Raw genomic sequence first — 18,590 nt, forward strand, 5'->3', positions numbered from 1 at the left:
CATTTCATATGGCAGATTATTTTCTGAGTACTTACATTGTAGTATTTTCTGAGGTAGCATCTAATATCCAGCAGTAATTTGTTGCTCATTTGAACCACGTAGTTGAAAGGAGCCTCTTCACACACAGTGTTACTGCATCTTTGCAAGCTGGGTTCAATAAATTGCCCCTGCAAATAGAAGTGTAAAACCAGCATGCACCATTACAACAGACGAAGGCAGCAGAAGTTATCACAAGAGTTTAGACCTAATACATATTTTTAAAAAAATAATAGTCTTAAAAGGGCCTCTAATATCTAGGCCTTCTTTCTCCCATCACAGTTGGCCATACCCACAGAAAGACTTCTCTGACCTACAGTTTTCCCATTCTCTTCCTAATGAAAGGTCTCTTGGAGAACATGCTTCTTTACCTGCTACAAAGTTATTATTCAGATAATGATGTTGAGCAAAAATATTAATCCATAGAAAAAACACACTCCCTGTCTCCCCCCAGATGATACAGGTTTGTTGTTTTATCAGGGACATCAAAGTTCTGTCCAAGCCCACTGATCAGAACATTGAACTCAATCTTATAGATACCAATTATGAAATTACCAACAGGGCTGTAGCGACAAACCTCATTAAACAAGAATGAAATTATCATCTTTTATTTTCCCCAACTGCAAAGAATAGCTCTTACAGTTTTACACCATGTCATTCCTCTTACTTTAAAACCTTCTGAACACCTAACACTAAAATTTCAGAATCTGGAAGAGATGCATGAACAGGGGAAATTACATTGGTATAATTCTCATTAAAATAAGAACAACCTGGTAAGTTGGGCAGTTATACAAGCTTCGGAAAACTTTCTTTCAAAGTAAGACTCTGCTTTTGGCTAAACCCCCACCATTATTCCCCATTAATTCCAGGCAGAAGAGAGAGGGGCTTGGGGATTCAGTTTAGGGGTTTCTTTTGTTGTTTGGTGTTTATTTTGGTTTGGGTTTGGTTGGTGGGGGGTTTTTTTGGTTTGGTTTTTTAAGGATTTTGACATCCACTTCTCTCCAGTTAGCCCATCTGCAAGTTGTCAAGTCTACATGCAATTATCTATCTTATTTACAGCTGTAATGAACAAAAGTCAAGGATTCACAAAGTATCACTCGATTTGCGTGTCTTTTCCTCTTGCTTCCAAAGACTGCTTTATTTTGATTCAAAAAAATGCAAAACATCTGCTGTTTGTCCAAATTAACTTAAAATAATTACTTTTAATTTAGATAAAAGATTTATTTGCTTTCAGTTTCAAGGTTTTCACTACTCTGAAGCTCGCTAATTTGCCAATGACTAATACATACATAACATCGCTGTAGAGTAAAATACTTGGCCCTATTTCAAGTTGTGATCCAAGGTCAGAGATACATTTTTTGGCAGAACTTCTCAACAAGAATGTACCCCTGTGACTTTTCATGTTCAATACACAGAGACAGAAGGAAAGATAACAGAAAAACCTTACTGTCAAGGAGGGAGGTGGGATGTAGCAAGATAAACACAGGTTTCAAATACACTTTGTTCCAATTAATATGATTTAGGATAAGAAATTGCCATCGCTGTACAAAAGTCTCGTTAAACAGAGAACTGGAAGTTACTAAGGTGTTAAGATAAGGGTTCCTTAAAAAGTTATAGCAACAATCATTCACAACTGTGGGCAAACAGATTAATGAAGGCAGATAATCTCACATGTTCTGCTAGATGACACAGCTGAAATGCAAAAATGGGAAAAATATTTCAGCACTATCCTATCAGCAAATTTCTGTTCCAAAGCTATAAATAGCAGGACTCAAACAATATGGTATCTTCTCCTACATCATACACATCCTATCTTAAATGAGAGTATTTCTCTCCCTCACCGATGAACAGAAATGAAACAGAAAAAAAAAACCCCAACTAACCGAGCCATCAAAGACATTGTCATAAATATTTTCTGTTCCGCATTTGAGGCAGCAAAACTTGAATCTTTCACAATCCCTATATTTCTCCTCATCGGTGAGCTGAGCTGGGCCACCAACCAAGGCATCATTCTCCTCATCTTTATGGTAATGGTGACGGACTCTGAATTGGGAAGGATCCAGTCCTATTAATAAGAAACAAAAATTTCAAAAGACTAAGAGGTCAGCCATGCAAGTAGGCTCATTTTTCATATGCTTGGTGAAGCAGACTCAAAAGAAAGTTACAAAATGTAAATCCAGAAGCTGAAAATCTCTCCTTAGCAAAACTTCCTCTGTAAAACTTAAATATGTTTTACAATTTTTAAACACAAAGGTTCACGAAACATGAAGAAATCTTCTTACTTATCTTCTTATGCAAGATTGCTTTATAAATAAAACAAGCAGACTGCATTATCATGGGAGCATGCACAGAACATTTTGTTTCTGAGGAAACCACTCCTAACGGATAGCTTTATTGTTATTTTCTTCTTAAGTTACATTGAAAATATTTCAATAAAAATGTGCATCGTTATTAAGAAACGGTCTTTAAATCAAAATGGCACCATTAAAACCGAAAACAGAGAATAAAAACCCCATTAAAGAAACACGGGTGCACTGCTATTACCAACTCCTTCAAGTCTGTATACAACTGCCAACTCTGATTTCAATGCAGTGGTCGATTTCATTTTGGCTCAGTGGTTAACAGCATGTAGGTTTCAATCTAATGCAGTGGTTAAAATTCAGCAGCAGCATTTAAAACAGCAGCGCTGGAGACAAAATGCTTTATTTTTGATTGCCAGAACTCAAGATTTTAAACAAATAAATACACAAAAGAGATCCTAAAAATACTGATTCAACCACAAATAAGCAAATAAGTAAGCAAGCACGAAGTTCACTGCCCCAGGAAAAAGACTGCCAAGGTAAACTTAATAAAAATCCACGGGTTTTGTCATCCTTTGTCACGTGCAACCTTTTAAGAGTAAGAGTCCATGTATCCCATTTACAGGTTTTTTTGGTTAACTCTAGCAAATAGCACATGCTAGGAAAAAAAGAATTATTTGAATGAGCATGTAGAAGAAAACGTTTAGAAAACTATGGCTTACTTTATTACTAAGAAGATCAAAGAGAAGCACTTTAAAAAATATTTTTAACAGAGACTGATCAAGCCAAGCAACAGATTATATGTTTTAACCCATATCTTGTGTAAATTTCATTAACAAATGTAATAATTACTGTAGAAAGAGCAAGAGAGATACAAAGAGAAAGAGAAGCTAGATTTTACAGTTCTTCTTAACCTTACTATACAGTACTAGGAGACCTAATGTTTGGGAACAATATTCAGTTAAAAAAGACAAATGCATGTATGTAACAGTTGTGTTATACAGGCAGATATAGACTGTCCTTACATAAAAGATTTGATATGTGAGACTTCACTGTCACTATTCTGAATTTCTATTTTGCAATCATAAAACAAATTCAAGGACATGGAAAAATTCCATGGCCAAATAAGTGTACTTGGTTCTTGCAGAACAGGGGTCCCACTAAAATTTAATCAGTCTTCCCTATTTTATCAAAACAAACAAATGCCAATGCACAAGGGTTACAAGTCACTTCTAAGAAGTTCTTAAACTTTTAATATGCTTCTCTGTTATTCATTACAAGAGTGAGCAAATAAAGCAAACAACATTGCTGACAACATATTTCACACTCTAATACATATGGCACTCCCCAAAAAAGACTGTGTGGTTTTGTTTGTTTGTTTTTGGTTTTTTTTTTCCTAAGGGCTGATAATATGTTTTCTGGTTTAGAAAATAAAAACACACACGTTGCAGATAAAATGTTTAGAAAGGGGACTTGAGTTTAGTATTAAGATTTTGCAAAAAATCAATTAAGTATGCAGTAGGTTGGGTCTCAGACATTAATGGTGAATACAGACAAAAAAATCTCAGTTTATTCTGAGTTCAGAAGGGGAATCAAAAAACATCGTTGCAACTTTCCACTAGAGATGTCATTAAAATTCAGTTAGAAATGTATCCCAAAAGGCAAATATAGAGCAAAGTAGTTCACTAAAGAAAAGGTAAAAGGAGATAAATTCTGGTCTTCAGACAACTGCAGTTTTCCAATTTTCACTCAAAACCAGTGACAAAAAATAAGCATCTGGACATGTGGTAATAATTTAACATTAAAAAAAAAATATTCTTTGGAAGAATTTAAATCTCTGAACTTTCTTAGCTGTTCTGGCCAGCGAAAACAACAGGAAAAATATTGTGATGATTCAAGTGTACATCTAACTTTTGGCGTGCAAACAGCCCCAGTGAAATCAAAGGGACTACAAATCAGGCTTTTTAAGAACATGCCTACCTTAATTATCTTGTGGAATTGGGACCTATTTTATCTATTATCTCCTTTCAGGAACAGTTAGTTGGTTCAATTAATCCATTTCAGCACAATAACTGGTATCCTTTCCAACCAGGTCACACTGGTCATATTACTCTACTTGGTAAACAAAACAGGGGCTATCTAATGGGTGGGGGAAAAAAATAATACCCGGTTTTGGTAATTTTTAAATAAATATGATGAGATTAACCAGTGAACTTCTTTAAACTCTTCACTTTTTTTCCCCATGACATCAAGAAAAATCAAAGGGACTTTGACTTAGTCCACGATGAAAATCCTCAGGGCTATCATCAAATTACCTGCCCCACAGGTAACCTTTCTAACCTCACCAAAATGGCAAGGTTTGACATAGAAAAGTAACAGTAAAAATGCCCTGATGAACCTAGTGTGACAAAACTAAACAATAAAAGTTCCAGGACTTGTTCCTGAATTATTTAATAGGATTACTAAAACATTCACTAACTAGCAAGCAAAAGGGGTCATTCAATAAACTGAAAAAGGTCAAATAAGTTTTACAGAGCGCAGTAGTGTAAGGGTAACGCTTCCGCACATCATTTTTACACCTTTTTCCACGCATGCTCCCCAGGAACACAAGTGCCACCCGCAGCAGGGCAGGCGCACCCCACGGCTTCGGCCTCCGGGGAGAGATTTGGCAGGCCGCCGGCCCCGCGGGCCGCTGCACAAGGCCCGAGGGCTTTCTCCCCCCTGCCCTGTATTTTGTATTTGAACCGCAGGTTACTCGGGAAGCACGTAAAGTTTCCCCGCCTGCCCCTCTGCCCGTGAGACATTTTGTGAGAGGCAGGGAAACGGCATCCCCTGCTGCCACCTCGAGGCTGCGGCCGCGCACTTCAGCCAGGGCGACGCGGCGGGGCCCGGGCACCCGCCCGGCCTCCGAATCCAACCCCGGGCGGGCCAGGCCTCTGCCGTTCGGAAACGCACGGTTTTGTGTGTTTGGTACATTGAACCTCCCGCGCTGCCGCAAAGCTCGTGTGTCTTTCGCGAGAGGTACTTAAAACAGCCTCTCCCACCGTCAGAACACACACCACACTTCAGCAAGTCTCAGGTTCTAAGCAGGTCTAGAGCAGCTAAAAGAAAACCCGTTAGACCACAAACATCAACATTCATAACACTCTGGGGGTTATTATTGTATTGTCATGAAGTTTTGTCGTTATTTCAATCTTAATTTCCACCATTCTCCCCTCGCTTCACTCCCTAATGTGAGAAAAGCAGTAACACAGATAGAACTGGATGCAATTCTCGCATGCAACAAGGAGAGCACAACTGTCTTGGCGTTGGTCAGAATAGCTGCTAAATACTATACTAAAGGCACCTATTAAATTACTCTTTAGGAAGAAGTGGAAAATTTATATATACATATATATAAAAATAAAAAAATAGACAATATCTGTAAGGTGTTGATGGGCTTCCTAACAAGGAGCAGCTAACATGGATACTGGCTAGGATGAACCTGTACTGGGAAGTACTCTTAATTAGCCAAGCCTCAGCAGGACACAGTAATGACTCCCTAAAGTCAGACAGTCTCCTAAGAAATGCCCAAATGCCAAGCAATCTGCAGAGCACCAATATGCCCATCCACCTGTAAGGCAGCAGCACACATCTCTTCCAGAAGACCACAACACAGTCTAGGACAGCACTCATCAACTTTCATCATGTAGAGAAAAGTGATGCTATGCAAAAAAAATCCCATGCTGTACGTATCTTACATATACACTTATGCTACACAAAAATCGCATGGTTTAATCACTCTGCTTCCATAATGTTTAGATACTTTTGAACAACACAGAAATAAAATGTGACCTTTCTTTGAGACAAGGAACAGTATTTATGTATCAACGAAAAAAACCCACAACAACCCTTACTTTAAATGTTAAGAGAATTGTTCTGCCAATACATTCTTTTTTCATTTAAAAGCTAGAGTTATCTCCAGGATGAAGTAAGGTCTCCAAGCATTTAAGAAGATCAGATTTATTGAATGGTATCACTGATCATATTGCACACTTCACTTAGTTTCAGAAACTCTGACAATCCTCATCTTCCCACTGCTTTTTCTCAAGATCTTCAAGAAAAAGAGTGAATGCAGGAGTATGCCCATGAGGTTCTCATTTTTAGGAACAATGAATTTCTACCTCTCAAAAGGACAGGCAGACCTCTTACAATGTCCAAAAACAAAAGGCAATTTTCAGCTTGATTTCATAGTGAATAAATATTGTATTTAAGGAGTTCTCTGCAATTTTTAGGTGTTTTTTGCTTTTGTTCTTCAGCATCTAAAATAGCTTGTAATAACTTGCTTTGAGCACAGACAGAACAAAGAACTTCTCATCACTTTGATATGAGCCAAGCTTCTCTAAGCAGAGCTCAATTTTATCTCCTCAGACTAACAAGGTGATATGTCAATGAAAATTCGCCTTATAAACTTAACATTCTGTTAAATATACAATGGAGATCTTTTTTCTACAATCATTCTCCCTATACGGACACATACCCTATGCAACACAGTAAATCAGGTCAGGCAGAGGAAGACACACACAATGAGAATGCAACCAAGTTTTGGTCCACAGACATGACACTTAGATATCCTCCAGAACACCAGCTTTATGCTTCAGAACAGGAAAATATGCTCTTTTGCAACAAGACAGGAAAAACAACAGGAATTTGGATGTGCAATATGATGAAAATACTAAGCAAAAAAGCCCAACTTACCAACACAGAACAGGAAACAGTTTCCACATTTGCTTGTTTTAGCTAGGTGAGCTCAAGAAGCTTGTATACTTTCATATCTAGTAAACTATTTCCAACTTCTTTGAAACAAAACCACTGGACTACCCCTTGAGTACTGTTAAAAAATGCTGTAAGGTAACTTCAGCTTGCAATGATTTATGTACGAGACTGATTAAGTGCTGTACATAAAGACCTAAGTAGAGCGTAAGTTTTGAAAAAGACCACCCCAAGCTCAATGTGAGCATTCCCAAGAAAACAAAGCTGGAGAAGGCAGTAACATTTTTACAGCACAAGGTCAAACTGAACACATTTCAGATCTAAGACTGTAATAGATACATACAGGTTTTCAGACTGACAATTGTGAACTATTAATAAACTCTCAGCTGCAAGATGCTATTATAGACCATAAAAGAAATTTTCATCTTGAACGTACTATTATACGCTACTGTACGAGTGCAAAAAGCAGCATAGGCATTTGCAAACAGTAGAGGCTATCAAGTGGCACACAGTTCTTATGATCTGGGCACTTAAGTTAGGTGACTGAAGGGATCCAGTCTTTTCTGAAAATCTGACCTGTTGTGAGTAAGGAACAACTCTGAATTTGAGCTTAACTCTACAAGACTAACAATCTTTGCCAAATAAAACAAATCAGCATCAGAAATCTTTCCTGTCTTTTACCTAAGCGAAGTACAAGTTTACCACCTATTTTAAACTGCTTCAGCCTCACCAAGAGTGCTTGACCTTTTCAGTCAGGCATACCACATAGTCCACTTTGACATCAAGGGGAAGTTCTATACCAAGGCCCTGCCACATGAACAAAATAATTTGTATGGTCAGCCTGCATGTGTGAAGCAGGGATGACACCTCCCCAGTGCACCAGAGCTGTTGAGAACACACTACAATATCAAATGCCTCCAAGAAATACCCTTGCAGCCTCCCAGAAAAAGCAAAATTCCAGGTTTGGTTTTTTTTTTAGTATGAACAACTTGGAAATTGAAATGGAAAAAACTACACATTATACAGACTCTCTTGGAAAATGAAGATCTTTCATAGCTATCACCCTTCTTGAGAAGCTACAAGACAGGAACTTACTGGTGCACATTTTAAGTGCCAGTTGCAAGCTCACGATAAGCAGAACCCCCTGTCAGTAGGAAGCTACAGAGATGCAGCATCCTAGATGAACAGGCCTGAAGGCAACACACTGTCGGTTGGTTTTAAGGGATCAAAATCTGTATTTTGGCCATTACCTAAACACAAAATGCTGAAGGCTAACTCTTCCTTTGAGAAGAATTCTCAGAAAGTTCCAAAAAACATTTCAAAAGTCTGAGCAACATCACTCCTGCGGGTCTAAACTTCCTCCCGACCACGGGCATAGCATCAAACAGGAGACTATTACATGAACAGAGTGCAACTCTCTAAAAGTTTTCCTGTGGGAGAGGACAGTCTTGTCAAGAACTGAGCAGCCAGCAAGGTTAACAACTTCTTCTGTGTCTTTGATTAATAGTTTTTAAAACAATGAACTAGATGTAGGATATGAACCACACAATTTCTACTTATCAAGGACATCAATCAGTTCTGTTGGTGAATCACTTTTAGGGAGGACATAGCACTAGAAGGATTACATATACAGCATTGTATTTTCCTGGAAAGAGACCTGATAGAACTGCTAACAATTTTTCAACACCTATACTTCTTTCTAGGTAAGAAGCCTGGGGAATGGAGAAGACATAGGCAATCAAAGTTGGGCAGAAAAATCTCTAATTCCTTTGACATCCTCTAAGAGGAAAAACAACTCTAACAAGTGCAATTCCTTGTTGCTCATTTGAATAAAAACTGGTGATTCTGTGGGTCACTAGCATTAATCACATTTTTTATAGCACTTTCTTTTTTGGGCCATTTCATTCCTCCATATGGAGTAGGCAAGAATGTTGCTAATGGTTTATGTTTCTATTATCCACTAGGTCAGTTCTAGCAAACCAAGTCTTAACTTAAACCCTACCGAAAATCTGTATGCTTTCATAACAACCATGACTATTTTCTTCCTGGGAAGATGCTGAAGACACTTGGGTTTCTCTCCGGAAAAATGCGAGTTCTGGATGTATGCTCTAGAACTACTTTAGTAACGTAAGAAAATCTCAGACACATGCAATAGTATTGTCATCTATGAACAGTAAATTTTTGCAACTCTGAACAAGGATTGTAAGATTAAGTTCATGATAATGAGCACCTTCTGGAAAAATGGTATTCTGTAGAAGCCACAGAAATACACTCCAAACTGCTTTTTACAGACTCTGTAACACAAGCTATTGTTCATCATTGTTCAAAGACTGATTTGGGGAAGTATTTCTATTAAGAAACATACATGAAAACTTCTCTGTTTGTCTCCTGTAATTCTTTAAATAAAATGAATTTAGAATACTTACCTAACCATGCTGCAATAAGAACAGAATCAATTCCCTCTATGGGCTCACATACTCTAGCAACTACTGGATGTATTTGCTGTGACAGGTAGTACTGAGTATCAATAGTAAGATTGTCTTGCTTTTGCAACTGTTCTGGAGCATATGCTCGCTGGTTGGCACTGAGATCTGATCCATCCTAAGACAGGAGACACAAAGTGTGAAAAAAGCAGAATCCACATTCAGTCTATACAAAGGATTATGCTTTGAATATTATGCATTATTTTTTTAACACAAAATTGTTACACAATCATTCTCTTTTGGTTGATTTATTATGCATCCAATACAAATCCAGCAGTAGTAAAAAAAAAACTGCACTGCTGATGCTGGCATCAACTAGCAAGTTCAAGAATGTAAATCCAGCTTGTATTATTGCAGCCTACACGTGCAAATCAGTAAGAGTAGACAGAGTAAACAGTCCCATCTGTCAATTCTGAAATGCACAATGAAAACACATTGTAACCATCAGCCCAGTTAAAAATACACGGAGGGCATGCATTTTGGATTCACTTTGTACTAAGCTAGCATTATCATTTTGCACAACAAGCGAATTCTAAGTCATGGATATCAAAACTGTATCTGTTTTGCTAGGAAGTTTATATTCTTCGATTCTATAAAGAAACAAATAGAATGAATGGTCAGAGAATGGACCACCATTGATTGGCATGCAAATAAATGACAGAGGCAACAGTATCAATATGAAAGAGCAAATTCTGAAATATTTGGAAATACTGAAAGAAACACATGGTGACATCTCAAGCCAAGAGAGAAACACCAGTTAGGGGTTAGAGCATACATTACACTCTTCTCCAACTTGAAAGAGGAAGATAAGGAGAAAACAATTCAATTTGGGAATGCAATAATTAAACTGAAAACAGTATTCATGGAGGGATTAAGTTATCAACTCTAAGAAGATCGTACTCTTCTGGAAAACATAACTCAGTCTGTAGAATCGTATTCTCAGTCCACAACTACACTAGGAAGTTTTATTTTTAATGTGTATCAATAATCTTAGAGCAGAACTTCAAGTATTTTAGCAAACATTCAGTAATAGAAGTAAACCTTAATGGGGATGGGGGGGGGAGAATACCATGGCTAATTTTTTTCCTAAGTACAGTCTCTTTTTTGCCTTTTTTACAGGAAAATAAAACTCATGCATTAACATGACACTTTTTTTTTTTTTTTTTTACGCCAGCTCAGATGAACTACTGGCTTCAATAGGGTCAACAACCATGGTCTGAAAACCCATCACTAATAAAGATAAACTGCAAGCCACTGGTCCCTCCTACTCCTTTCAGACAACTTAGTATTCAGAACAAAATTAATTTAGGACTATTCAGCTCATCCAGCTGCTTTGCAAAAATAATTACAATGCAATTCCTTCAGCTCCCTTCTTTCAACAAGTACATTCTTCTCTTGTATTGTGCCATTGCTCAGCCGTACCCGTGGCCCAGCTCTCTTAAGTCTTGGCAGTTTCGACAGGCATAAGAACTCTCAATCGAATAAAATACAGTATCTTTCAGTTTTTAACAATGAAGGAGCTGAAATAGTGGTCCACTACAGAAGTCACACTGTCAAGTCTATCAGTTTGGTTGATCTAATCCAACCTACACCTTGTTTTTTTAATAGCAAATCCAAAGTGGAGTATGTATTTGTGATATAATGTTAAATGTTTATAAGATAAACACGTGAAAACAGAAAGTTTCTCAAATTCCCCAGTCTATCCAAAGGAGGTACTGCCAGATCCAATGACTATGAATTGAAAAGACACAGGTTGAGACTGAAAGTAACAATGACACTATTTAAGCAGCACCAACCATTAGCTTTCCAAGAATGACAGGTCCTTCATCACCACAATTTTGTTCTCCTTAAAACAAAGACTGGATACTTTCCTTAAAAATAGGTTCCAGTTTCAGGCAGAAATTAATTCAGGGGAATTTTATCAGCCACCATATCAAAATAGTCAGATGAGCTGAGCTGAGCTGATCACAGTGGTGCTTTCTGGCTTTACAAAACTAAATATAGTACAGAAAACTGACTATTTTAAACTATAACATGATCTCACTACAAATAAATGCCAAAACATTTTATTCCAGGAGTTGAGTTGGTTTTCTTTGCCATCTCTCAAAACAATACCTGCTATTTAGCTAAAGAGATTTTTACCTGACAAATGATGTATGACACTGTGTCTCCTGCCTTCACCTTTCGGCCTCCTTGAGAGTTTATCCACATGGCAACGTGCACATGTGGCAAGCTTTTTTTGTCAGGATAATCCTGTGGATCTTTTGTCAATGCCTAAGAGATCAAAGGAGGAACCAGAAACATAACTATGAGAAAAGTATTTCACTTCAGTGATGGAGAACTCAGAACTTTAAAAGACAAGATTACATTGTAGCTATCTTCATCCATGTACCACTGACGAGTATGCTTGCAACACAAAAAAATAAGATGGAAAAAATTGTAATAAAGGTATTTTCTAAACATTAAGGTCTAGATACAGTCCTTCATACATTAAAATCACAATAGTTCAAAACAGTTACAGATATAATGCAATTGTTTTCAAATTAAACTACATTGAAGATGAAAACATTATTCAAAATAAAAAAAATGCAGCCAGAGATTACCCTCTCACCCCTGCACCAGTTCAGATCATAAAGTAAACCTCTGTATCAAGTAGTTAAGTGTATTTAACAAGCTCTGTAGCAAGAGGATACAACTGGATTTAATATTTCCATGCATCTCACACTTGTGAGATTCCACAATGAGTTTTTCCTCTACATAAAACACTACATTTAAATATTTACACTTAAACCCATTCTTAGAAACAACTTCTACATTTGACTTAATAGTAAAATACATCATTATTTTCTTTCAAAGTAGCAGAACAAAGGAACATTCAGCATTTAAAATGAAAATTATTCCAGGTATCTTTTACTGGGACACTAAGTACTCTTGGAATATTTGTATCAGAACAGTCTTTTTTTTTAAGTTAACCATAAAGATCACTGATTTCTCTGAACACTCACATGACAACCTGAACACATTTCTGAACTGATTAACACAGTCTTACAGAGCAGATAGATGTCCAGCTGGCAGAAGAAAGACTTTGGATGGAACGAATTTGGGAAATCTCTTCTATGAGAAGCACAAGAGGGGCATGTAATAGCCAATTCATTAGTGAAACACTCCACTGGGGGGAGGTGCTTTTGAAGATAAATATATGGGTTTCATTGAGGACTCATAAAAATAAACCAAAACCACAATGCTGCTTGCTAAAACTCCTGTAGATAACGCAGGTTTACTTCTTGCTGCAGGAAAGTCTTGAACGAAACCTCAAAATTACCATTAGCTTTCTTCTACAGAGCTTTGAAGGGAAATAAACTAACAATAATATGCTTTCATATGGGTTTTCTGGAAAACAGAACACTTAATTCTTTTCCATTGCATTCTTCAGTTATGTATTTTAAACCTAAAATATAACAATTTCAGAGAAAACTTCTCCTGAAAGCATGAGCTATCATGTCATTCTCAAAATGCAGAATCAGTGAGGAAGACAGCAGGATGGGATCAGACACAAAGTTGTTATTCTGAGGAAGCAGTATTAGCCTCCAGCCCCACAAGGTATTTTTTTATCTCGCACCATACAATCTTTGCTGTATGTACTACTCAGTATCTAATAAAACTCCTGATACTTCATGGCATCATAAGGATTAAAAATACTTCTATCAAGAGTCAATATATTCAGGAACAGTGAAGCTTTTGAGACAGAAAAGAGCTAAGAAATCATTTACCTTGTTTATTTCAAACTGATTGATGGGGATCTGGCCATTGGTCACATTTTCTCCAATTTCTATAAGCCGTCTTTGAATATTTTCCACGATTATGTCTCGGGGCTGATCAGAAAGAATCTGACCAATTACATAACTGCAAAACCAGCCCAGAAACGAAGAAAAGCTTAAGACGTACAAAGCAAAACCATCACAATAAACACAATCCTCTATTCCCCAGGGTTACCTCTAGGAATTAAAGAGCCTAAGGATAAAGTCTGATGCAAAATCTTTCAAAATTTGCCAAGATATTTCATGATGTGTTTTATCTATTTACTTATTTTACTAAAAGCAAATTATTGTAAATAGTTCTAATGTTAAACAGTGATTTGGAATTGTTGAGTGCAACTGGTTTCTATTTTCTGCTCCCGTTTAATTTTGCCATTTATTATTCCATAGCAGGTATCTTAAGATGGAGGAGAACATATCAAGTAAGCAAAGTCTTGCCTATTTCTGTAAATGTGGTTGGAAGATCTGCCAGCTGCAGAAGAGTTAGTCACTAAAGAACACTCTCAAACATTTGTATAGCTTTAATTACTAATACATTCCTAACTTGGAAAAATTTGCTTCTATTATGATGCATCTTTTCTTAGAAAATGCAAGTCTTAAGAACAGTAAGCAAGTGTGGGGTGTATTTTTACAGATGTAAAAAAGTATTCAATTTTGGATATATTCGGACCACAATTTATTTAAGTTTTCAAGAGGCAGTACGCAATGTAAGTTGAGTCAGCCCCCAGATGACCACCTCTCAACCCACCCTTATTTTCCTTCTATAGTGATAAACATATTCTTTCTATTGAATTCAAGCATGAAAATGCCCTGTGCAATGACAACTAATAAATCATCAATCCAGTATCCATCATAATGAAGTATCAGAGGAGTTTCATTTGAGAAATGGAAGAAAAACAGTTCTGGGGAAAGGGATCATCTCCGCAGGCTGCACCCAGTGCACTTCCAGCTTTATTAGATGATGATGAAAGAGCTAACCACCAGCTTCTTTAACCACCTTCAAAAAAACCCAACTGACCTAAACCCTATGACTCCAAATGCTTATAGCACATACCATTTTCACAAAATGTCAGCTGCGGTCTATTAAACTGCCTATACAAAATTGTGACAACTCAAATGCACAGCTTCCACAGAAGATGCAAAAACAGATAGTGAAATTAGAGACATTTGGACTGGAACAAGTATAATCTTGTTACCAGTGCCAAAATCTAATGCTCACCATCTCCTACAAAAATCAGTTAAGATGCTCTAACACTGATGTTAGCTACCAGTCTGCACTGTTCAGGAAACAGGCATGTGATATCAAAGGTTTATGAAGCACATACTGTTTAAAACAGAGCAATGAGGATAATGCCACAAAGAAACTCACTTTCCAGTCTCTTTTGCAAGATCGCACCAGTCTCTTCGAACTATATCCAATCCTTTCAGTTCTTGTTTAGTTACGTATTTCCCATCTCCTGTTGGTTCCACAGTCAGAGCAGCATATTTCTTCTTCTTTAACAGTAGCAAGGACTTAAAGACTCCATCAATATCGATTTCCAACAATTTATAGAGCTTGTTCACTTCACTTTTGACCTGCAAATGCACCAACATGAAAACCAAATGCAACACCTTAATAACTACAGAAAAATTTAACTTCCATCTAAAAGCCTATTATTCTTAAGTTTTAAAACAAGTAACATTACACACTGTGCTTGCATACATATTTTAAAGACTGGTGAGATGTCATTACTTGTGAAATTAAGTACACAATAGTAACTATAAGCTACTATTAAAATTAAGGTTCACCCACTGGCTTCTTCAGGATTTATAGTTTGGTATATCTAACTCCCTAACATAATTAAGCAGGGCAGAAAAGCATGGGACTGCATGTGACCTTGCAGATAACTGACTCCAGCCTGTTTCACTAGGGCAGCTACTCCATCTAGCCTCTCACATAAACTAAGCAAATAAGGGATTTCCAAGTAAGGATTCACTTTCTAGAAAAAGATAAGAGATGGTCTCTTAGAATATGGAATTGCTTTATAAAAAATATTTAAATATTTATTTATACTCTTCCCCACAATATACCTACTTTTTCTATAGCACATCAGCGAGAGGAAATGGTGCCATTTTTCTACACACATGCCATGTCTTATCCACATACAAAACCTTGAAACTGCGCTTGATATGTTGTCTTAATATAGCACTGAATATCAAGAGGATCCACATCTCTTGCCTCTAAGAGGACAGAAGTGCAATAGCTCAAACCAGCATGTACCTTCAATAACAAACTTTGGTTCCAGCACACATTCACCCACTCACTGGCTCAGCTAAAAAGCTCTTTCTTCATACATTTTCACTTTACTTTCTTCAACAGAATATCTGCATATCACTCCTCAGACATCCTGTTCTGTTTTCACCTGTTCTACTCTCCCCTTCTTTCCTCTACAGCTTTCTTTCCTCCTTGATTTTCAGGATCTCCCTATCCTTTTATTCCATTATTTCCAGTTCTCTTGTTGGAGCCCACCAGTTATGAACTATCCTTTTTTCATGCCTCGCTTAAGTCTTATACAAATTAGTTTCTCTACCGTCTAGCACACGCCCTCGCTAAGACAGGAACAGTACTTTCAGCATAAAATCTCATTGGTCATCTATCTAGATTTGGGCATGCATTACCAGTTTTAACCAAAACTCTCCTTACAATTTTTCCATGTATATGTATACAGATACGTATATGTGTGTATTTATTTTTTTCTCACTTAGATCTCAATTTTTCCTAGTGCAGGAACTATTATCACTTTTAATACTCCAAAGCTATCCTTTAGTGTTTTATATCTCTTGTATATTTTTAAGTTGTGAAGGACATCATGAGGCTAAACCATTTTGTCAAGAGCTTCATGTGTTGTTCATTGAAGCAAAACCGTCTAAGAATTTTTCTGCCTTTTAAGTATTTTCAATTATTTTTTTTTTACATCATACTAATCAAGTGCTTAAAAACCAGCAACAGTGAAGTACTGAATGCACTGGCAAATCTGATTCACAAGGATGCATAGAAAAATGAAGAAATGTATGAAATTCTGATGAGTAATGACTGAAAGGAGCATGAATATAAATAATGGGGAGGTTAAGGGTGGGAGTGAACACAACAAGAAACCTGTGAGACAAGGCATTAGATGGGGAAAAAAAACCAACAGAAGGAAGATGAGAGAATTTTCTCCAACAGAAAAACAAAATTAATCTCTCAGAGGAATACTTCATCACTGAAGACAACCTATAAATTCACACTTTACATCAGAAGAGGGGTACATATGCTAACTGCTCTCAGAGTAATTGTCTGGATTAAACCTGTGTGTCTTCCATACAGTCTACATTAAAGCAAAAATATAATGAATGCAATGTAAATATCCCTCATCTCCGAACATGAATTTTTTGAAAGAAATTATTAAGCAATACAACGGTGTCATTTCTTAAGAGTGTTTCTTATCAACCGATAAAATTCTCTATCCTTAGAATTTTTATATGAATTATACAAAATGAGGAAAACCTAAATGATAGAAGTGCTTGCAAAAAGTCACTACACTTTCTTGAGGAATAAACAAACAAACAAGAAACATGTGAAACAAGAAACAAAAACCACTTTTTTATGTCACAAAAAGAATATTGAGAGCCACAACTTTCACAAGTACGTTGCTAGGTTTGAGAGTATGCTTATTTACAGACGTAAGTCTATTCACTTTTAAAATCAAGTACACAACATGAAAACTTTAATCAAAACATGTCTGGTAAAACAAAACAAAACAAAAATACCCCAAAAAAATCCCAACAACGCAAAAAACACCCTAAAACAACAACAAAACAACCCAAATCACCAACAAAACCAAAACCAACAACTGATACAGGATACAGAAGTAATTAGGATAAAAAAGTCTGAGATTTCACTCTAAAAAAGAATCATTATGCAGGTGACAAGTTCAAAAACCTGTTTTCTCAGTAAACCTGAAGCAAAGTCAGAAGTATTTAACCTACGGTGATGATCCTGTCAGCCTTTAGAAAAATTATTATTAACTGTTCCACTACAACAGTTAGCCACAAATAGGAATATGGGGATAAAAACCAAACTAGAACGAAACCACACACAGACACAGCTAGAGTAAGGTCAAACTTTCTTATATTGTGCTGTATATACACTTAAAATTTATACATAGTCTTGTATGGCAAACAAAATAGAGAGACTGCTTTCTTCCACGACACCAGCCCTCTTGCTACTCAGTTATGACATCAAGATATTAATCCTTTTTCCATGCTCCTGAGATGCATCTACTTCTCAAAGTACCAACTTAGCATAAAGGCAAAAGTATTCTAACCCCGCCCCCAGACACTCTTGCCTTAAAATTACATGACTTTTGTTTAATACTATAAAAATCCCTTTATGTTTTCTTGAGCTTCCATAGCTCTCATTTTCATCACAATTTCTTCCATCTTGCAAAAACAACTCTTACATCTTTTTTTTTAAGTGTTCTGAAACATTTTTTACTTCCACAATTCCAGCGAGCCACAAAACTTGCACATCATCAACTGCCAACTCTAATCAAAGAGATCTCTTCCATATCTAGTACACCTTGGAAATTAATATTTTAATTTACCACTGGAAATCTGATGGCACATAGAGTGTAATGCATACCACATAACTAAACCAAACTGATAGATACCTCTCACATCAAACCAAAAATCATTAAAATCTAAATTGTGTTCACATCATGAATGGAACTAACATGGAGGAATTTTACCTTACATTTTGGCTTAACAAGTATTCAGATAGTCTCTTGGTAACTTTGGACTGGTAAAAAAGCTCATTATAGAAAGAATGTGTCATTCAATTAAAGCACGATTTTAAACATGCATAAAGTAGCTACACATGAAGACAGGGCACTCTGAACTTTTACTACTCCATAGTGCCCATACCTATGTGTCAAGTGTCAAGTTCTTCCTTACGGCTTACTCTCTGCTTATGCCATGGAGCCCTCTCTTCATACCATCTGTGTTACAACACAGACATGTAGGAAAGCTTTAAAATGAAAAAATTGCTTACCTTGTTCCCCAACTTGAAGACCTCATCCAAATTGGTGCTATTAGTGTTTATCATAATGGAATCTGTGTCTCCATAAATCACTTCAAGGTTCATCTAAATGAAACAAATTGCTTTGAAAAACAAAACAGAACCA

The 18,590-nt window shown here is 36.7% G+C and overlaps 1 protein-coding gene across 2 annotated transcripts in view; it reads right to left on the bottom strand.

The window, feature by feature from the left end:
* The window catches only part of POLA1 (DNA polymerase alpha 1, catalytic subunit), a 193,338-nt gene that overhangs the window by 104,657 nt on the left and 70,091 nt on the right, over positions 1-18,590 (bottom strand). For both annotated transcript variants that reach the window (XM_030476397.1, XM_030476396.1), the window contains exons 28-34: positions 18,458-18,550; positions 14,756-14,961; positions 13,342-13,474; positions 11,714-11,845; positions 9,515-9,689; positions 1,920-2,101; positions 36-167 (exon numbers count right to left, since the gene is read on the bottom strand). In XM_030476397.1, coding sequence (XP_030332257.1) covers positions 36-167; positions 1,920-2,101; positions 9,515-9,689; positions 11,714-11,845; positions 13,342-13,474; positions 14,756-14,961; positions 18,458-18,550 — 1,053 coding nt within the window. The remainder of the gene's footprint in view (positions 1-35; positions 168-1,919; positions 2,102-9,514; positions 9,690-11,713; positions 11,846-13,341; positions 13,475-14,755; positions 14,962-18,457; positions 18,551-18,590) is intronic.

The sequence above is a fragment of the Strigops habroptila genome, chromosome 2 (assembly GCF_004027225.2).
Source record: "Strigops habroptila isolate Jane chromosome 2, bStrHab1.2.pri, whole genome shotgun sequence".
Classification (NCBI taxonomy): Eukaryota; Metazoa; Chordata; class Aves; order Psittaciformes; family Psittacidae; genus Strigops; species Strigops habroptila.